Source organism: Astatotilapia calliptera, chromosome 2 (assembly GCF_900246225.1).
Source record: "Astatotilapia calliptera chromosome 2, fAstCal1.2, whole genome shotgun sequence".
Taxonomy (NCBI): domain Eukaryota; kingdom Metazoa; phylum Chordata; class Actinopteri; order Cichliformes; family Cichlidae; genus Astatotilapia; species Astatotilapia calliptera.
Genome location: NC_039303.1, coordinates 24,053,209 through 24,070,008, shown reverse-complemented (window position 1 = coordinate 24,070,008; position 16,800 = coordinate 24,053,209). Strand labels below are relative to the sequence as shown.

The 16,800-nt window shown below is 43.1% G+C and overlaps 1 protein-coding gene across 5 annotated transcripts in view; it reads right to left on the bottom strand.

The window, feature by feature from the left end:
• ebf1a (EBF transcription factor 1a) overlaps positions 1-10,718 on the bottom strand; it is a 53,018-nt gene extending 42,300 nt beyond the window's left edge. For all 5 annotated transcript variants that reach the window (XM_026189121.1, XM_026189112.1, XM_026189131.1 and 2 more), the window contains exons 1-6: positions 10,512-10,718; positions 9,432-9,588; positions 8,118-8,181; positions 7,356-7,411; positions 5,865-5,938; positions 4,348-4,416 (exon numbers count right to left, since the gene is read on the bottom strand). In XM_026189121.1, the coding sequence (XP_026044906.1) occupies positions 4,348-4,416; positions 5,865-5,938; positions 7,356-7,411; positions 8,118-8,181; positions 9,432-9,588; positions 10,512-10,645 (554 nt within the window). In that variant the 5' untranslated portion in view covers positions 10,646-10,718. The remainder of the gene's footprint in view (positions 1-4,347; positions 4,417-5,864; positions 5,939-7,355; positions 7,412-8,117; positions 8,182-9,431; positions 9,589-10,511) is intronic.
• Between the last annotated feature and the right edge of the window lie 6,082 nt (positions 10,719-16,800).

The following is a 16,800-nucleotide window of genomic DNA, read 5'->3' as shown; positions in this document are numbered from 1 at the left end:
CCCCCCCAAAAAAAAAAGAAAAAAAAAAAAGAAAGGCAACAAATCAAGCCAAGGCGAGATCATAAAAGTTATGACGGAAACAAAAAAAGTCGCTGGGGAGACAGTGCAACACAACTTGAACGTGCAAGTGTCACTCCCAGGGTGTTTCTAGTTTCTCTTTCCCTCCTAGAGAAATGCCAAACTACTGATAGGTGGTCAGATGGACAACAGAAAACCAGCTGTGAGAAAAAAAGGGAAAGAAAAAAAGAATCACAATCTTGCATAAAATAAAACTGACCCAAGATGTGGAAAAGAAAAGCAAATGATAAAGACCTTCAGGTGTCAGCGTGTACAGTGAGAGGATCACTGCGGTGCAAGTGTGAGCCTTCACCTTCTCACTAACACAGTCATGGATATGAAAATGAAACTAAGCTACGGGGACGGAAGGCACTGCCAGTAAACCGCATTAGCATCAAATGCAAATGAGAAGGGGGCTAATGGCTGGACAGGTGCAGACTGGGCCTCTAAATGACACACACACACACACACACACACACACACATATTTGCAGGCACACGCACACACACACACACACACAAATGAGATGGATGAATTAAACATGGGTGGGCTCTGCTTGGGGGGCTGGCAGGGCTGACATAAAGTCAATGACATACATTATTCACTAGTGCACGTTAGCCCAGCCAAGGCAACACATGACCTCTCACCCCAGGAAGTGCATCCAAACATAACAACCAAAACAATAAGGGGGTTCCCTGCTTGCAAGAGAGGGACCTGAGATAAACTAGCCATACATGAGCCTGGAAAAATGATGTGTTTAAAAAAACGCTGACCCGATGTTTATTTGTGTTTTATTTTAAGCAAAGGTGTAGACCCGACACAGCTGATAGGTGAACCAAAACCTGGTTCACAAGTGCTAACTACCCACCGTGAAGCTGAGGAGTCAGCCTGTTCCACTGGCTCAGAGAACAGGAAGCTGTCGGCCATGACATCACCCTCCCCGGGAGGAGCACTTCCTGCCCGACATTCTTCACTCAAGACACACACACACTTGTCAGGAAATGGCCTCTATCAAAACACACACTTGCTCCTGGGGAAATAACCAACACTGATGCGGATACACAAGCACAGACACGCATGCGAGGAAATGGGCCACATCAACAGCGGGCTGCAGGAGTGTGTGCAAAGGCAAACACACCAACACACCCTCAAAAAAAAGAAAAGAAAAAACAGCAATAAACCTGAAATAACATTGTCTGTACATGTAAACTTGACACCGCTTTGTGCCCGTCCTGGCATTGCAAACGGAAGAGGGATTGCGGGCTACGCATGATAACCAGTGGATTCTTATCGCTGGTCACAGAGTGTTTCTATCCCACCCCTCCAGAGAGGCTCTCCCAGCCTCGGGGACACCCTGCAGCAGGCCTATGGGAGCTGGATGAGCAGGAAAGGGCTACAGGACACAGGTGGTAAGAGGCAGGAGAGGACACATGGTGCTGGAGGGATTGCCATACCCCCTCCACTGCAAATAGGGCTGACACATTTGTCCACAATTATACCAAGTGCATATACTAAAATAGTTCAGTGAGAAGACAAACATAAGACTCAGAGAGAGGGAGGGAGAGAAAAAAAGCTTTACATGGGTGAGAGGGAAATGTGTTTGTGATTTGGGGCCCATCAGGGCACGTGATAGAGCGATCATACACTGTGGCTGAATAAGATTAACCCCATGCTAACCGAGAGTGATGGGGAGAAGTGGAAGTGGAGGTTTAGGGGTTAAGGGCTCCCCCTCATATTATCCTGCTTCTGTAAGAGGCTAAAGTGGACCACACATGTTTCCCTGGGGAGCAGAAGCACAGGAGCATCACACCTTTCAGATGCTTCTCCTGCCCAGTGTCAAGCACAGACTCAATGTGTCATGTCAAGGTCTGACTGAATTTCCAAGAACTCGCTGCTACTGAGGTTAAATACATAAAATATGGCACGAGTTGCTTTCTTCTTCTTCTTCTTCTCCTTCCTCAGCGCTGATCCACATCAGACAGCAGAGAGAGAGATGACAACGCGAGCCACGATAGTCCTAAATCAAAACAGCCAAGAAAGCGGTACAGATTGGCGTCGCGTTAAAGCGACTCCTGCCTAAACAAATACGCTTCTTAACAAAACATCTGAAGCATATTGCTCCTCGTAGATGCTTTAAAGCCCAAACAAATTCTCTTTTCAACAGAGGGGGTGGGTGGGGACGAGATAAAGAAAGGGCTGAGACTCTCCCGGTGAGCGAGTACAGTACCCAAAAGCGTTGCCAATCCACACTGTACCAGATTTGTTCTCCTAACAATCAAATAAGTTTCTCATTAGCTGACTTTATTTTTCCTCATTCCCGTGGTTTTGCTGCAGTGGCCTGTTTCTCCAATCTTAACGAGAGAGAGCTAATTAGGCAATCAGACCCATTACTCTTCCAGAAGAGTTAGAGCTAGCCCAGCTAATTAGGGCTGTAAAATCTAATCATCTCTGAGAAACAGCAGAGGGCTAACGAGCCCTTATTTAACGAACTAAATAACTTCAAGGGTGGAGAGGGGCTGCTGATGGTATTTCTTTATGAATTTGAAGGAGGGGAGCTCATGGTAATTGAGTCAGTTTCAGCCTCACAGTTGTTTGTTTGTTTATGAATCCCTGATTATTACAATTGCCAAGAATATATTGGTACTAAATGAGCAAACGTATAAACCCTCCTCTGCTTAATCCCCTTTGCCCCCCCCCTCTTTTAAAAACTAGCTACCCCCCCAACCTTTCCTAACTGCTCTCCTCTCACCTGACCTATTTTGCTGTCCAGAAAGAGTGCTCGCTGGAGAGGAAAACAGAGATATTGCTGTTGTTTTCTCTCCCCCTGTTCTAATTTGTTGTTCGTTAATGCTGCCCTCACACCTGAGCCATCAGGCGTCGGGGGAATACCGCCAGCGAGCGACCACAACACATGCTCAGTGTTGGAAAAGCTGTTGGCGGGAGGATCAGGCCGCTTCACTTAAGGCTGGTCGTGCTCAAACCGCGGCAAACCCAAAGAAAAAGTTTTCACATGGCGTCCGTGAAGACGGAGCAACGGAGCGTGCAGATGAGAAATTCAACAAGTATGCACACATGAAAAACAAAAATCAGAAATATGGCACAGAGTGATGGGCAGGCGTGTTGTCTGAGGCCACGTGGTGGGGTGCAGCTGTCTCAGGGAGCGCTGAGGTGAGGCCTTCTGCTTCAGTGGAGCGGAACAAGGGTGGCGCATGCACACACACAAACTTGAACACACATAAATATATATATTTATATATATATATATATGTACACACACACTCGCACAGGTAAAAAAGTAGCTTTCCACAGAGCAGCAGTGAGAACGGGACAGCTGTGTTCATCAGATAGCACAGGTCACTGCCTCATTAACACTCACACAAATACACTCAAATGTGACAAATTCAAATCAGACATCAGATAGACTACAATCTGCCTCATTTTACCCAATGACGCAGTGGCTAGGACATAGTTGAATATCAGAAAATACATTCCAAATTCCTTCATGGAAAGTCTCTTCAGCTCTCTTTAAGTCCTGATCAGAACCGCCTTAAATCTGCACGAACGAGAACAGCTCGAGTACGAGCAAAATACCTTCCCTCGTCCTCCCGCGTGCCACACGCACACACATGGCAGAGGCCGGACAGTAAATCTCTCTGACTATAAATCCTGCAAGCTGCTGCATCAGTCAGAGGTAGTTTATGACAGCAGAAGAAAGGCAAAAGACTGTGAGTGTGTAAAAAAAAACAACCCAGCTAACAATAGCCATCCACGAGTGAGATTTATACACAGAAATACACACACCAGAGCGTAGTAGCTGTAACCCTAACTGCTCATCAGCTAAGTCATCAGCACGACCACACAAACGCTGTTTGACCACACTTGAAGCAGAGCTCGACTGCTCCGTGATTGCTCCTCCACTTCACGCACGCAAACACACTAACACAAACATACAGCTGGAATATAATTTACTGCCGTTTCACATTTTCTGCTTACACAGACAATTATGGCTGCTCAAAACCCCCCAGAAAACAACCTGTGGCTGCTTTATTAGGCCTGCAGGTTGCAATTTCTCAGCCAAATCACATGTCAAAGACCCCTTCCAACTGCTTTCTTTCGCTAAAAATTGAAATGGCTTCTCGTCATGCTTTGTATGTTCTGCCATTATTTACTGCTCCTGTACTTGGCCCACAGCGCTTGTTTCACACACCCCTCCACAGTTATACCTGCTGCACTTGTGTTTGCGGTGACAGCGCATCATCGTGCCGGGGTCAAAGGGCAAAGTTTGCTTACCTGTCGATGATGACAGGGTCTGATGGGGTCTCGTTCCTGTTGCCACAACTCTTCTTATCGCAGCATCGACTGCAGGGGATGGGGATGAGACAAAAAAAAGGATGGGGGGTTAGTCACCTGGATGCAAACAGCAGCGAGAGCAAGATAAGGTGCAGCATTAAGGGGAGAAGAAAGCAGATGAGCATATAGGAGAGGGATGTGGGAGTAAAGGGGGCGTGAGACTTTTGTGGAGTTCAAGAGGAAGCATGGGTTGGATTTCTGTTTAGCTTGTCAAGGTAAGACTGGGGCTTTTGCACTACAGTAGGCGAGATCAGCCGGGCGATTTTTAGGCAAAGTTTGGAGGAGAACGGGAACGAGCTTGAATGGGACTGGATAAAAACTTGAATTAGCCTCCAGGGCTCAGGTTAGCTCCATTTCTGTCAGACATCACAAAACCAGACATCTTATGTTCTCTATTTTTCCTCAGTGCTCGTCCCCTCCCTCTATCCCGCCTCTCTCCCTCTCTCTCTCGCTTGTTCTTTCTCTCTCTCAGAAGTGGGTCACAGAGTGGTCCCACTGGACCTGGAGAGTAGTGCATGCCGGGTAGAAGGGGGTTGCATACTGATGTGACGAGTCCTTTCTGAATCATTTGACTGCACCGCTATGTAACAGCGTGTTGTGTGTCGTCGACACCCCCCCTTCTGTATTCCCCCCCAAAAAGTATCATTGCGTCTACCTTTCTCTCTCTTGTCTGCTCACCTGAGCCTTTGCATGTCTGTGTGTACCTGTGTCTGACTACATGTGTGCATCTACTGTATCTGTGTGTGTGTGTGGGAGGAGATGAAGAAAGACATCGAAGCAAGTGAGAGAAGGCTGGAGAGAGACTGACCCTCCCCCTGCTTTCTCAAGTCCCCCAGGACAAGAGGACTGGAGAGCCAGATCAGATTTCTGATCTCGACCGTTTCCTGCAGCATATGAAAACAAGTGGTCTAAATTGCCTTGTGTGATAACCAGGAAGTGTCTACACTTTGCCACTAGCCATTTTTCTCCATGCAACTCTTACATGTTCTTCTAGATGGCTGGTTTTGTAAGAGACAATCGCACGCTGTGTGATGCCTTTATTGATTGTGAATGCATGCAACGAGACTGTGAGAGTCCTCCCAGCTTACTACTTTTGACTGAGTGTGTGTGTGTCTTTATTTTATGTGTAATTTGAGTCTGTCTCCCTCTGCACATAGCTCACTGTCAGGACACAGCAAACTGCATGTATTACACAAACTGAGGAGGATGGGTTTGAGTAATGAGCTTTTCCTTGTCCTAATTAGCTGAACATGAGAGGGATGCACACGCGCACATACACACCGACACATACACGCACAACAGAAATAGGCCAGGGCCCGTCTCCCCAACCCACTTTGAGGAAAATGATAAGATTTCTATTGCAATTTAGCAGCGCTCCTCATGTCCTTGCCCCCTCTTTACACCAACAAAGACATCTTCGGAGTGAGAAATGTGGTATAAAATGCTTTGCGTTTTACCTGCACATGATCTCATGGGTCAGCAGCACCCGACACATCTCTGGATTTTTGTCCTGGCCCTCATAAACAATGGCCTAAAGAAAGGGGAGGGGGAAAGATAACAGAAAGTTAAAATGATTGTAGTTTACATTTTTTCAGTGGTGTATTAAGAGAAAAAAAAAGTCAAACTACGATGCAGGGGGCAAGTAAAAAACAGAAAGATGTGTGTGCATGTGTGTGTGTCTTTCATCTGGGAGTAGTGTTTGTCTATCTGGCAAATCTGTGTATCGTGGGAATCCAGTCCTCCTGAACAGGAACTCTCTGTTCTGACAGAGACAGTAAGAGCAAAATTGTTGGTGTGTGTGTACTACTGCTCGTGCATATGTGTTTGTGCATGCACGTATGTTTATACGTGGTGTACAGTGAGCAGTTGGACTGCCAGACTGGAGTATAGTGCACCATCTGGTCCATACAGCACAGCGTCCAAAAATCTAGTCTGGTTACCCCTCCAACCCCACTCAACATGCTCTCCAGGGCTGTGATCGCCCTGCACACACACACACAAACACAATCTCACACACACTCACACACGCGTGCGGGCGCCGATAAACATGCAAACACACACGCTCTCGCACAAACAACATCTCCTCCTACTCTTTTCAATCTCAGACAAACTCTCTTCAAGCCTAATGGCACCAGAGGAAGAATTGGCAAAACAAAAGACCTGATATCAAAACAGCGCTGAAGAGGCTCACTTTCTTCGTTGTCTAATTCATCCGAGCGGTGAAATCCCTCAGTAGTGCGCCAGCCCACATGAGCTGCTCTGTATTTCTTTGTGCGATTGAATTGGCAATAACACACTCTGGGATAGTTTGTTCTGTTTCACATTGAGGAAATGAGGGTCAAGGTCCTCAAAGAGTGAGCTGGCATGCATCACTGTCTCTCTCAAACACTAACACATCGCCACGACCGAGAGATTCACACACTCACAATCACACACACACACACACACACACATTCATGTGAACACACACTTATATATTGCCTGTTAAAACACACACACACACACACACACACACACACACACACACACACACACACACACACACACACACATTCATGTGAACACACACTTATATATTGCCTGTTAAAAACACACACACACACACACACACACACACACACACACACACACACACACACACACACACACCCTCACTAGCTGCTGTGCAGAGGTAGAATATGAGGACACATGTCCTCTACTTTTCTGGGCCTCTGTAAATGTATTCCACAGGTAAGACAGGTCGTTTATCAAGCAGGCTGTGCTGTGCTGAAGTTGAGGGTCCCAGACACAGGCATGCATGGGGGGGGGGGCAAGAGGAGGGGGTTGGTGGCTGGGTTTGGGTGGCTGGGGGGGGGGGGGGGGGGGGGCAACAGTCAGATCAACAGAGCCAGCAAACCATTGTAGAGTTCATTTTTTGTTGTTTTTTAGTCTAAGGAAGCACGTCTTACCTGTTTAGTCATAGAGTCAATGAGACGAACATACAAGTCCTGCTCCGTCCTGATCCCTGCACACACACACGTTAAAAAGTCAAAGCGTTTACGGGCTGGGGAATCTCTCTGAGCACAAAATGTATTCTTTCTGGTTTCCCCTGCGAGCCACTTCATGGAAACGATGAGTCTAAACTGTTAATAATGACTTTCAGTATTTGTTGCACGCTGTCAGTTTGGTTGGAACTTGAAAATTCAATTTGCTGTCTTTACTGTGTTGATTTTATCTGCATAAATATTTAGTATCAACTTAAGACTGAAAATAAGCACAGCAGGAGTCTACTAAAACATAATCAATACAACTTAATTGTTCAACGAAGGAAGGAAGACTTTAAAAAAAAAAAAGTTTAAAAGGAAGACGTTTTATTTTGCAGCTTGGAGTTTTTTACTCCTAAAGAGAAATACACTGCGTTTATTGGTAGAAGCAAATGAAACAGCAATAAATAAATACATAAATAATACAAATAATAATTAAAAAACATGCTTTTGTTTTTTCATTTATGAGTAATAATGCAATAATTTAAAAATATCTGAAGTTATCATCTTTCATGTTGCCTGAAAGCTAATAAATCCATAGAAGAAAACTATAAAACCTCTAAACCGAAGCTCAACCAAGTGACCACCTAAAACATTTATTTCCAGAGTTTTCTCACTTGCGTTTGACGTTTCATTGACACGCTGCTTCTGTTATTGCTCCATAAAAATTATGGAAACCAAACTCACCGTTACTGTAGAGGAGCTGAAGTCTATAATGGATCCCATTGTTGGTCTTTTCCCCCGTCATTTCCTATGAAAATTAAACCAGACCCGGTAAAAGCAAGCAGACAAGCGAGCCACCTCGTCCTGGTACTTCGACTGCATGTCTACAACTTGATATATATATATCTATATATATATATATATATATATATATATATATATATATATATATATATATATATATATATGTATTTTACATCAGCGAAATATCATAACTTCATATCTACAGTGAAATTAAGTTTTCATTTCTCTCTCACCTCTTCGTATCGAGTTTGCAGAGAAGAGTTAGAAAAATAAAAAAAAAGGAATCCGTAACTTTTAATGAGGCTATTTGACAAAGAATAAGAAACCCAACTTCTTAATAATTAATTGTTTTTTTGTTTTTTGTTTTTTTAAAACACTGTTTTTTAAATTTGTTTTTAAGCTTTGTAACCCAAACTATTCTACCGTTCTCCCACAGCTTCATTTTATTTTATTTCCTATTTTTAAAATGATACAACTTCCTACACATTTATTATCTCCCCCCAACACGACAACGCGCAATGTGTAACGTCTTCTTATTGGGCAGCACACAAACATTTGACTATAATTAATTATAAAGAAGTCGTTGTTAAATGCTAATAAATGCAGCACTTATTAATAAGTAAAACATTTTCCTATATCGATGTGACTTCAAAGACTAATATTGAAAGTTCCCTTTTTAAAGAAAATTTAAAAAAACATGTGAAAATGAAGAAGCTTGTCAGGAGAGCACCTGCAGGAATGGGCTGCATGCTGTGCTGAGCTGTCACAGAATATAAAAGTCAATATGGTTCTCGGTAGATGAGCGCAAAAGTTGCTGTAAATATGTGTAATATTCATTATTTTGCAGCTATGAAGAAAGTCAGAGTAATGACAAATATAATCAGAAGTCTGAAAGTATTATATTTTTTTAGGAACCCACGTCTAAAAATCACATCAGGAAAGCCTTCGGGAGTAATAATCCCTGCTGTGTGCGTTTGGTAATTTATCACTTTGACTATATTGTCAGGCGTCAGTCGATGCTTCGCTGCAATTTAAACATTGTACTCTTTCCTTTGAATATTTTATTACAGGCAGTGAGACGATGAAAATAAATAATAAGGCATGTGTATATATATATATATATATATATATATATATATATATATATATATATATATATATATATATATATATATATATATATATATATGTGTGTGTGTGTGTGTGTGTGTGTGTGTGTGTGTGTGTGTTTGTATATTTAATTTGCAAACTCACCTTTTCCTTCTCTACAAAGTCGACGAAAGTGGTTCTCTCTATTTCCACAGGCTGACCCTGTCTGTCGTACAAAGCCAGGACGAAGTGGAAGAAGTTGGACTTGCGGAGGTTGGAGGGCGGCTGTTTCTCGAAGTGTGCCCGAGCGAGACCCACTCCGCTGCGGACACAAGCACAGACCAACTAGCATCCAAAACGACGGGCATTGAAAAAATATATATACATAAAAATAAAAAAAAAGAATAAAATGAAGAAAATAGAATCACAGCACGACAGAAACCTGCCCTCAGATTCAACCTCATCGCTGGCAAAATTCGTCTCTGTGCAGTTGAATAAAAAAGCTGCAGTTTCATCAACAATAATTACAGAAATATGGCTAAATGTTAAAGCGTAAAGTTAAATTGCTTCGACGTACTATTTAATATTAACGTCATAATTTGGACACATCAGTTGCTCTCTCGATGGTAGGCCTGTCGTCCATGTTAGCGTAATTACTTTCTACTGCAGCTTTAATGAAATCAAATTCACTTTCTTTTATTTTGTGGGAAAACTGCGAAATTGTAGACCTGAAAAATATAATTCTATATGCACATAAGCTACTCGGTTTTATCACAACAAAATCACAACTACTACTAATAATATGAATAATAAAGGAGGAGTAAACAACAAAGTGAGCTGAAAAGTCTAAGCAAAATTCAGCGCTCACTTTTTCAAACTAAAGTTATGCTGAGGGAACATTTAAACCCCGCTCGCCCTGGAGTTTTAGTCACTGTTACAGCCCCTTCTTCCTGAAATCCGTTAAATAAAAAACTTCGAGGCACATACAATATTTTAGTAAGTCGGACTTTGAGCTAAAAAAAAAAGAAAAAAGAAAGAGAAAAATGAGGGGAAAAGGGCTTGAAATGCCTGGAGGGGGAGCGGTGATTATCCCACAACTGCGTCCTCTGGGGACTCGTGCTGCCCCAAGTGATGCAGCCGCTCTCCCGTCTTTAACACCGCAGATCTGAGCGGCTTTTCTCCCCCCCATATCCCCGGTCTCCACGCCCCGCAGTCAGCGCACCGCCAAGGCCGCCTTGGGCTCACCTCTGGGCGGCTGTGTTGGCGTCCAGCACCCCGGCGCCCTGCATCCATGTCCGAACCGCGTTCATCCCGGCCACCATGGGCTCTTCTTTCATACTACTCCCACTCCTCTGGATGCTCTCGTGGATGCCAAACATCAAAACGCACCTTCACACTGTCTCTATCTCTCACTCACTCTCTCCCCCCTCTCTCTCTCCTCCTCTCCTCGGCTCCCTCCTTTCACTCTCTCTCTTCTTCTTCTTCTTTTCCCCTCCTGCCTCCCCTCCTCTTGCTTGTCTGTTTGATCGCGCTGTCAGAACGAGCAAAGTAGCGTGGTCTGTTTCACTCGGCGTTTAGTTGCGGCGTGTTTCTCAAAGTAAACAAAAGATGCGACATGTGGAAGGGAAAAAAAAGAAAGAAAGAATAAAGGGAGGCCGGGAGCTGTCAGCATCCGAGGTTAGCTGCACCTCGTGTCAGCGACTCCAGAAGGAAAACGGAGTGGGGAAGCAGCAGCTGTGTGAAGATGAACAGCGTGAGAAACGATGAAAGAGGGGGGAAGCGCAGGATGAGAGGCTGCACTGAGTTGGCGACAGTCCCCGGGATCAAGGTGCAGCTGACATAAACGCGAGCAAAAATGTCAGTTTCCCCCTCTTTCTCTCTCTTTTCTTTTTTTTCTTTGCAAACAAACAGTCCAAAGAGAAAACGAAAAACGAGGAGATGAAAACGCGTTTCGCTTTCCTTAGCTCCGTTTCCTTATTTACAAAGTCTTCCCCTCCTCTCTCTCTCAGCTCAGATGAATGAAACGGAAGATTACGCGCAATTAAGCGGCAGTCCCGGGCAGCAGCGGCTCAACTCCTCCTCATCTCCCGCTCGGGTGATTTGCGCTCTTTTTCCTTCCCTGAGGAATCACTTTGGACCATCTCTGGGATGCCAAACAGGAGAGAGGACTAGTAGGTGAAGGAGGCGTGGTCTGCACGCAAAGGGGAGGACTAGTAGGTGAAGGAGGCGTGGTCTGCACGCCTCAAACATAGTTAATAACGCGGACAATCATCTGTCCACCAACCCGACCACCACGTTGCCCGCCCGCCTGCCTTCTGTCCCCGCCTCGCTCCGCGCACTGTCCCGCCCCAGCCACTTAGCCTGAAGCTTTGCGCGCGCTCTCCCTCTCTCTCTGTGCGTGCGTGATGTGTGCGTGTTAAATCTTTTTTGTGTTTAGTGTTTAGAGCTGACAGTTAATATGTTCATGGCAATCAAACACCAGCTCCAGGGAGGAAGTTAGTTTGATCCATATAGTTTTCCGTCTGTGAGCAAAGAGAAGAGCAAGAGAAACTGCACGCCACGAAATATCCCCGCATCCATCTGCAAAAAGCCCAAACAGATTCTGATTAAATGTTCTAATGAGGATCATATACAAACATTTTTTTCGTTTTTGTCTCGTTATTATGTGACAAAGCATGCACTAGTGGAGTGAAACAATCCGAGAAGCACTCACCATCTGCGCGCAGATTTATGCGTATATGTCTCAGATTAATTCAACATCAAACAACCAAAAAACCAATATTTTAATTGTCCACATTCTGCACGCGTGTGCTGTGGAGAAAAAGGACTTTATTCAAACATTTATTTGTATTTTTTTTTTAACTGAAGCTCCGTCTTGTTGTTTTCACACGAGATTCGGAATCAACTGCACGGAGAAGTCCAAGTGTTCATTCAGAGTATCAACTCCGGCAGATTATGGGCTTAACAAAGTTTCAGCGCACCAAAGGAAAAAAAGAAAAAAGAAAAAACAGAGCCTGGCAGCCGCTGCGCACAATTTTGTGTTACAGCCCGGTGGTTTGAAATTAGCTTTGATTAGATGCATTACATAAATCTTGCGGGACTAAATGCTGAATCCAACATAAATATGAGGATTACAGCTAAACTGTTCTGCGTCCTGCTGCCCAAAAAGAAATTTGCAGTCACTCAAAAGCAACTGCTCACAAACAATAACAGCACAAAAAAAGAGATGAAGAAAAAAAGTGTGACAAAAAATTTGCATGGTTGCTCACGGAGCCATGAAACTGCGCGGTGAGCCCACATGCATGAAGACCGGACGAACAAATCCAGCAGCTCTAGCAGGAAATGAGGATGCTGCTGCAGCTCTCCCCACTTTGCTCGCCAGTCCTGGTTTTCCTCCGATCATTAGAGTCATTTCTAAATTGTCAAATTGAATTGTCCGGGGGAGGCATCTGCTCACTAAGTACTGTTTGCTTAATTATAATGAAATGGAAAGGATGAAAGAGTCGTTTGGTTTTGTTGTTTTTATCAGGAGGCTATATCTGAAAATTAAGATTTTATCAAAAAACGGCTCAAATGAAAGAGTCTGACACGTTGATGCTGGCGGTTGCGGGCTCAGGGAAAAAAGCTCACGTATAATTAAAACAAAATACAGACTATTTGGAATTATGAGGTTATATATTTTGGCACTCTAATAACCCCAAACAAGTTTTACTTTGTTTTTAACTATTACTTTTTGAGTGACCTTTCGGCATAATAAGCGACCAGCAAACCGCCGAGAAATGCCATAAACGGTCAAGGTTAGACACCAAACCCGCGGCAATCATCTCATCATTTTCTGTAGCTGTTTATTTATGTCTCCTGCTGTGGGAGGAGAAATATGAGCACCCTACCACGTGAGTACACGACACAATAAATAGTGATAAAAAAGTCTCTCACGATTTTTTTTTTTTTTTGTGCACACACACACACACACACACACACACACACACACACACACACACACACACACACACACACACACACACACGCACAAGTTCATATCTATCCTTCAGCACATTTGTTTGATTGTGGCTCCCTCAAAGTGATCTGTCTGCCTTGGTCGGCATGCAGGCCCGCGCGAACACCGGAGGCCTCCGGGGTGGCGTATATTTATATCCCCAAACACCAACGCACACGGTTACCCCAAATATCACTGTCCCAGTATCCAAAAACAGGCATGTCAGTCTGGGCCCCGATCTCCCAGCCATGCTAATACCGCGATTTACTAACTCCTTGGCACCCGGACGTAAGGTTTGCAAAATATCTCAGGTCCTTACTCGCAAACAGGAATGCGCACGCCATTTAAATGATGTAAAGGTGCGTCTGCATATGTGTGTGCGTATAGGACACTTGACGAGGACTCATGTTCAAGTGTCCACATATGGGAAGGCTATTAAAATTCCCTGCGTGATTTAGACGTTTTGAAGTAACTGATGAGAAAGGAGTTGTAGGCGCTGCAGTCCGTCTCTTGTACAGCCAGATGTTCCTGTAAATCAAAAAGGTTGGGCTGATGATAATAATGGCCTGATTGAACGGAAGACTCGTAAAAATCACTAGTTGTAAAATCAGGGCATATGCTTATGAGAGCGGAGCGTATGTCTTACAATATGCTCTCCAGTCGACATAAAGTGGACAAATATAGGTGTTTGCCTTTTAAAACGTGTCAAGCCACCAGTAGACTCGATCCATTTTAATATCAGCATAAAACATGAAAGGAAAAAACAAGTATAATTGTTGTTCCTAAAGTGCTTTTATAGCGTCAGCAAATATTGACTAGAAATTTAATAAACTGCTGTGATGAAAAATGAGTGCTGTACATTTTTCAGTCCTTTAGGCTACATATCTCTAGCAATCCCCAGTCTCGTTTCATTTCAGGTCAAGACCTATGAAAAGCACACGTATCAGGTGCAATGTTGCCATCTAGTGGGGTAAAAAAGACATCACACGACGCAAGAGGGCCATCAAGTCTCAGCAGCACTTGCATAGCATGTCCATGTGGCTGCATTTCTGTACCATGATTGTCATAGTCAGGAAATGAGTGGATAAGGTCAGTAAGACGGCAGCGATGAATGAAAGCAATTCTAATCTAATCTAATCTAATCCCGTTGTGTATTTAAACCAAGTGTTTAAAAGTTAAACTGTTCAAAATATAGAAAGAAACAATATTTTTATGTGCACACAATATACACTCAGTGTACCAAAACATGACCTTGGCCTTGAAATATCACCCCCCCCCCCCCCCCCCCCCCCCCCAATTGCTATTGATGGGCTCAGTAAGGATGACCTTGTCTTATAGAAGTCATAATCATTCCTCATTTTGCTTATAAAAACCCATTTCCGTGGATATGTTGGCCACAGTGTAAACCCCACAGAGACAATTTAAGCAATTTTTAATTTTTTTTAAAGACTAGGCGTAAGTGACACATCACATCACACATCACATGTATACACATAAATACATGTATATAAAAATGTCAAAAGTAGAACTAAGTGGAAGCAAAGAACAGTGACTCTGTAGTGGGTATCAGGCTGTGCCCTTCATGTTTTCCGACAGGTGAGACAATTATTTAAACTGCATATAAATCAAACTCTACCAGCTCTGCACAAGAATCCATCCATACACTGAAACTGAGACAGAAACCATCTTTACTTGGTTTAGAAGAAACTGTAAGAAACTGACTATGTCAGAACCAAGTATTCTATTTGTCTTTAGTCACAACCAACAGTATTGTATTTACTGTACTGACAGCTGTGAAACATACAAATTGATTTCATTCATGCCCTTTGACCTACATTAATCAGAGACACACTGTATGCTGTTCCAGTCAGACCACGTGGCTAATGTAACACGTGATGCATTCAGCATTGTGGTTAGATTGGAGCTGAGGTCATGTTCGCTGCAAATGTTATAATTCCTCACAGACGTCTCCTTTAAATTACACCTACTATAAACTAAAGCTGAAAACACAAGATTGTTTCGATGATATATTGAAGTCCAGTGTGCAGATTTGATATTTTGTTCTTTATGCAAGTCAATTAAAATCTTTGGTTTGTGGTCTGACTAGATTAGAAAGATGTCAGTGGTAAGATGTCAGCGTTAGCGTGGGTAAATCACAATTAGCCTTTGTTTTTAATAATTTTCTGATGGTTTACATCAATCAAAGAATAACTAATGGATTAACTGCCAGTAAAAGTGTTATTGCAACCAGTGAGGATCTAATTTAATCACTTATCAAAAGATCATGTCATAGCATTCATAAAGTCTCATTTGACCTCAGAGGCCTATCTACTATAACCCTAAGATACCGATTTAGTGTTTTTAAAGAAGCTTTTTAAAGAAGATTTCCACTTTTAAAAATGAAAAATTTAAGATAAATCATAGTATTCTTTTACTTTTTCATAAGCATAAAAGTTGAAACATTTCTCAAAAATGTAACAAATACTCTCTGTCACATGCAGACAACTAAAACGTAGATCAGGACTGTCATATCTTTTTTTTTTGTTTGGTATTTCGCCCCGAAAGTCATTATGTCACTTAACCTCTTCTGCTTTTTTAAGATGGGGGAAGTGAACAGAGCAGCCACCACAGCTTCGCGACAGCTACCACGGCCTCGCGACAAACAACCATAACCTACAGACCAATGCACACAAGAGTCGCTTATGATTCACTAGGTCTGATGTTGTTTATTTGGACTTTTCTTGCATGTGACATGGAAATTTGGTCCTAAATGATACTTCATTAACAATTAGACTGGAGTTTCAGGTTGTTAGGACCCTTCACACACACACACACACACACACACACACACACACACACACACACACACACACACACACACACACACACCAATACCAGTAAACATTAATTTAGTGAACTGCTGAACTGAACGTTTTAGAGCCACAAGACACTAAAGTGTGTTTGCGTGCCCTTTTCATTGTATAACGGGGATTAAATAAGCTAAAAGCTATTTTTTTAACATCAACATTTGACATACAAACATATTTACAGTGGGGCAAAAAAGTATTTAGTCAGCCACCGATTGTGCAAGTTCCCCCGCTTAAAATGATGACAGAGGTCAGTAATGTGCACCAGAGGTACACTTCAACTGTGAGAGACAGAATGTGAAAAAAAAATCCATGAATCCACATGGTAGGATTTGTAAAGAATTTATTCGTAAATTAGGGTGGAAAATAAGTATTTGGTCACCTCAAACAAGGAAAATCTCTGGCTCTCATAGACCTGTAACGTCTTCTGTAAGAAGCTTTACTGTCCCCCACTCGTTACCTGTATGAATGGCACCTGTTTGAACTCATCATCTGTATAAAAGACACCTGTCCACAGCCTCAAACAGTCAGACTCCAAACTCCGCCATGGGCAAGACCAAAGAGCTTTTGAAGGACAACAGGAAAAGTATTGTAGACCTGCACCAGACTGGGAAGAGTGAATCTACAATAGGCAAGCAGCTTGGTGTGAAAAAATCAACTGTGGGAGCAA